Source organism: Propithecus coquereli, unplaced genomic scaffold (assembly GCF_000956105.1).
Source record: "Propithecus coquereli isolate 6110/MARCELLA unplaced genomic scaffold, Pcoq_1.0 Scaffold7, whole genome shotgun sequence".
Lineage (NCBI taxonomy): Eukaryota > Metazoa > Chordata > Mammalia > Primates > Indriidae > Propithecus > Propithecus coquereli.
Window position 1 is genome coordinate 12223424 of NW_012153062.1, and position 2690 is coordinate 12226113.

At 35.7% G+C, this 2690-nt stretch overlaps 1 protein-coding gene across 1 annotated transcript in view; it reads left to right on the forward strand.

Moving 5' to 3' along the window:
* The window catches only part of ODF2L (outer dense fiber of sperm tails 2-like), a 57682-nt gene extending 55640 nt beyond the window's left edge, over positions 1-2042 (forward strand). Inside the window, 1 exon segment of the mRNA XM_012661027.1 lies at positions 1854-2042. Within this exon segment, the coding sequence (XP_012516481.1) occupies positions 1854-2042 (189 nt within the window).
* Positions 2043-2690: the final 648 nt, after the last annotated feature.

Sequence of the window (2690 nt, forward strand, 5' to 3'; positions counted from 1 at the left end):
GTTCATACGTAGGAAAATTCTGTTCATAATCTCTGTAAGAGTTTGTTTTCTGAGGAAATAATGTTTCTTTCAGGCTTGAAATGTTTGTGTGAATGTTTTTTCACTTTTTCCTTAATATTTGGGAAATAGCATAAATGTTTCATTTTTCTGATACAAGAGCAGACTTAAATTTAAATAGGTCAAAAAATGATTATCACTGAGCTTCATCAACCACAAGTATACAAACTTGAATACCTCTCATTTTTAATCTCACCTTTTTTTCCTGGTTGTAAATCTTTTGTGTCTAAAAAAGCAAAGTCAGTATTTCTCTGCTAAATGCATTTTTGGAAGAAAAATAGTATCTTTAAAAGAAAAAAAACATCATTTCCTTGTATTCACCCTATTGCAACAGAATGAAGGGATAGGCCAGTATTGGCAAGTTATGGTGTTTGTGTGAATATTTTTAAGTTTTTAAATGAAACCGCATCCTTTTTTGGGTTTTTGTGTTGTTTTGGTAAGGAAGCAGTGAAAGTTGTAGGATTCTGATTTCTGGCTGGAGAGGTCATGGGATGTTAGTGGTCAGTTCCAACTGAGTGTGATGAGATTACTGTCTCTGATTGTTCCCGTATCTTGGGATTGGAAAGTCAGAGTGAGGAACCAGTGTGAGGAGGAGGTCAGCCAGAGTGGCATCCTCCAGTCAGACAGACACAAAGACAGCCCACTGAATGCACAGCTTACCACGTTCGTAGAATGATTTTCCACCTATTTTTAGAGGGCCAGAGAGGAAACCATTTCATGTTTTTTGGTCTCTTTTTCTCATGAGACATACCAATGCAAATGTCTCCTCTTCTAGGCATCACTATAAATCAAAGCCTATTTTAAAACCCAGTTCAAAAGGTGGAGAGGGCCGGAGCCTGCATTTTTCAGATTCTGTGAGGTTAATGTTTTCTTACTGGTATTTAACCAGAAAAGTAATTTTTTTAAATGAAATTTTTCTTTTTCTTTTTCTACTGTTTTAAGCCTCCTGGTTTTCTCATGGGCTCATAGATGTTTTGGGGACACAAAGGTATGCTTTGTTCTGGTTTTATCTTTTGTGATCAAGAATGCCAGATGCTGCACAGAATCATAGGTGTTCCTGTGTCAGGGAGAGTCTGGCTCTTGTTTTTCTTCCTTATGAACACCTTAAATGCCATGTCTGGCTGTTTTTTCTTAATTAGCAGTGCAAGCATTTCTTAAGGTTTTTTCTTGTCATATATTCACAGAGGTGCTACAGTGAGGAACTGTAGCAGCCAAAGGAGATTAATATAGATGAAATCAGAGAGATTCGTTCATAGTAACATTAATGATCAAATTACAGTCAAGCGAGATCTGATGATACTAGTTATTTTGAAATCGTATGGAGTAAATCCCATCAATCTGGGCTAACATGAGTGAAGGAAGGCTGCCCTAATTAAGTATCTGAATTATAAGACTGAATGGCTAAAAGTGACAATTATTTTGGAGCTGATAGTTGGACAGTAGAAAACTACTATACCAGCTTTATTAATAATAATATCCTTGCTTGAATCTAATGACAGGAGTCAAAAAGTTTGCTTTCCTAAACAAGTTAGACATTCTCCCTGCCAGCTAATATTAGCCTATTTATGTGCTTAACAAACTCTTTGAAAACTGAAGTCCATCCCACTTTTTAGTTATACCTTCTTACTTAGAAAAATTTAATATTTATTCATATTTATTTGGCTAAATCTTTTTGTTTAAAACCATTATACCTAAGATACTTATTATGTTGCACACATATGTAGTATTGAAGATAGTAAAAATGTTAATGCTGAATGTGTGATCTTGCACTTATTTCCCCTAATGCCACAACTCAGATGAGAGACCAGATGGAGTCTCATCTGCAGGAGTTAGAGCATGTCTGCGATTCCTTGACGGCAGCTGAACGGAGGCTTCACAAGTGTCAGGAGAATTTGCAACGCTGCAAGGGGAAGTGTGCAGACCAGGAACACACCATTAGGGAGCTGCAGGGCCAGGTGTCCAACGGTCGTTCTCAATTTTGCTAGATGTGTAAAGGAGTGCTCTGGAATGATTTCACCAGTTGAGGGCACTCATGTCAGGGCTTGATATTTTTATTCCCATTTGTATCAGTTGATAAAACATCGTTTTCATGCAGATACTGTGATATTATTTTGCAAGCTATTCTTTTAGTGTTTTCTGGTGAAAAATTGGTAATTAAAATTGCTAATTTAGTTTATTCACACAAATCTATATTTAGGTATTTGAGGGTATGGCAATGGCATGAGAGATGTTTCTTAATGTCAGGGTTAGGTAAATTATTGTAATTTACCTTACACAAATTAGAATTTATTTTAATTAGAATTGTACCTCAAGTTTATTGGAATTACTTTAAGGTTTTTTTTTCAATTTATACTTTTTTTACTCCATCAGACTAGGGATCATGTGTGTCCTGTTAATCACTACATATCCCTCTCACTGCATAGCCATCTCCTTGTCCAATGCCTGGCACATAATAAGCACTCAATAAGTATTTTTTGAATTAATTTTTTTTCAAAGAAGCAGTCCAAGGGTGGTGGACTTTTTCTTTACTTACAGGACAGTTTAGGAAGGATTCTCTGTCTTTCAAATATAATCTGGGTTTTAATTTTGAAATACATCCTGTTTTTAAAAAACATGCTGACAAGATTTTTGTG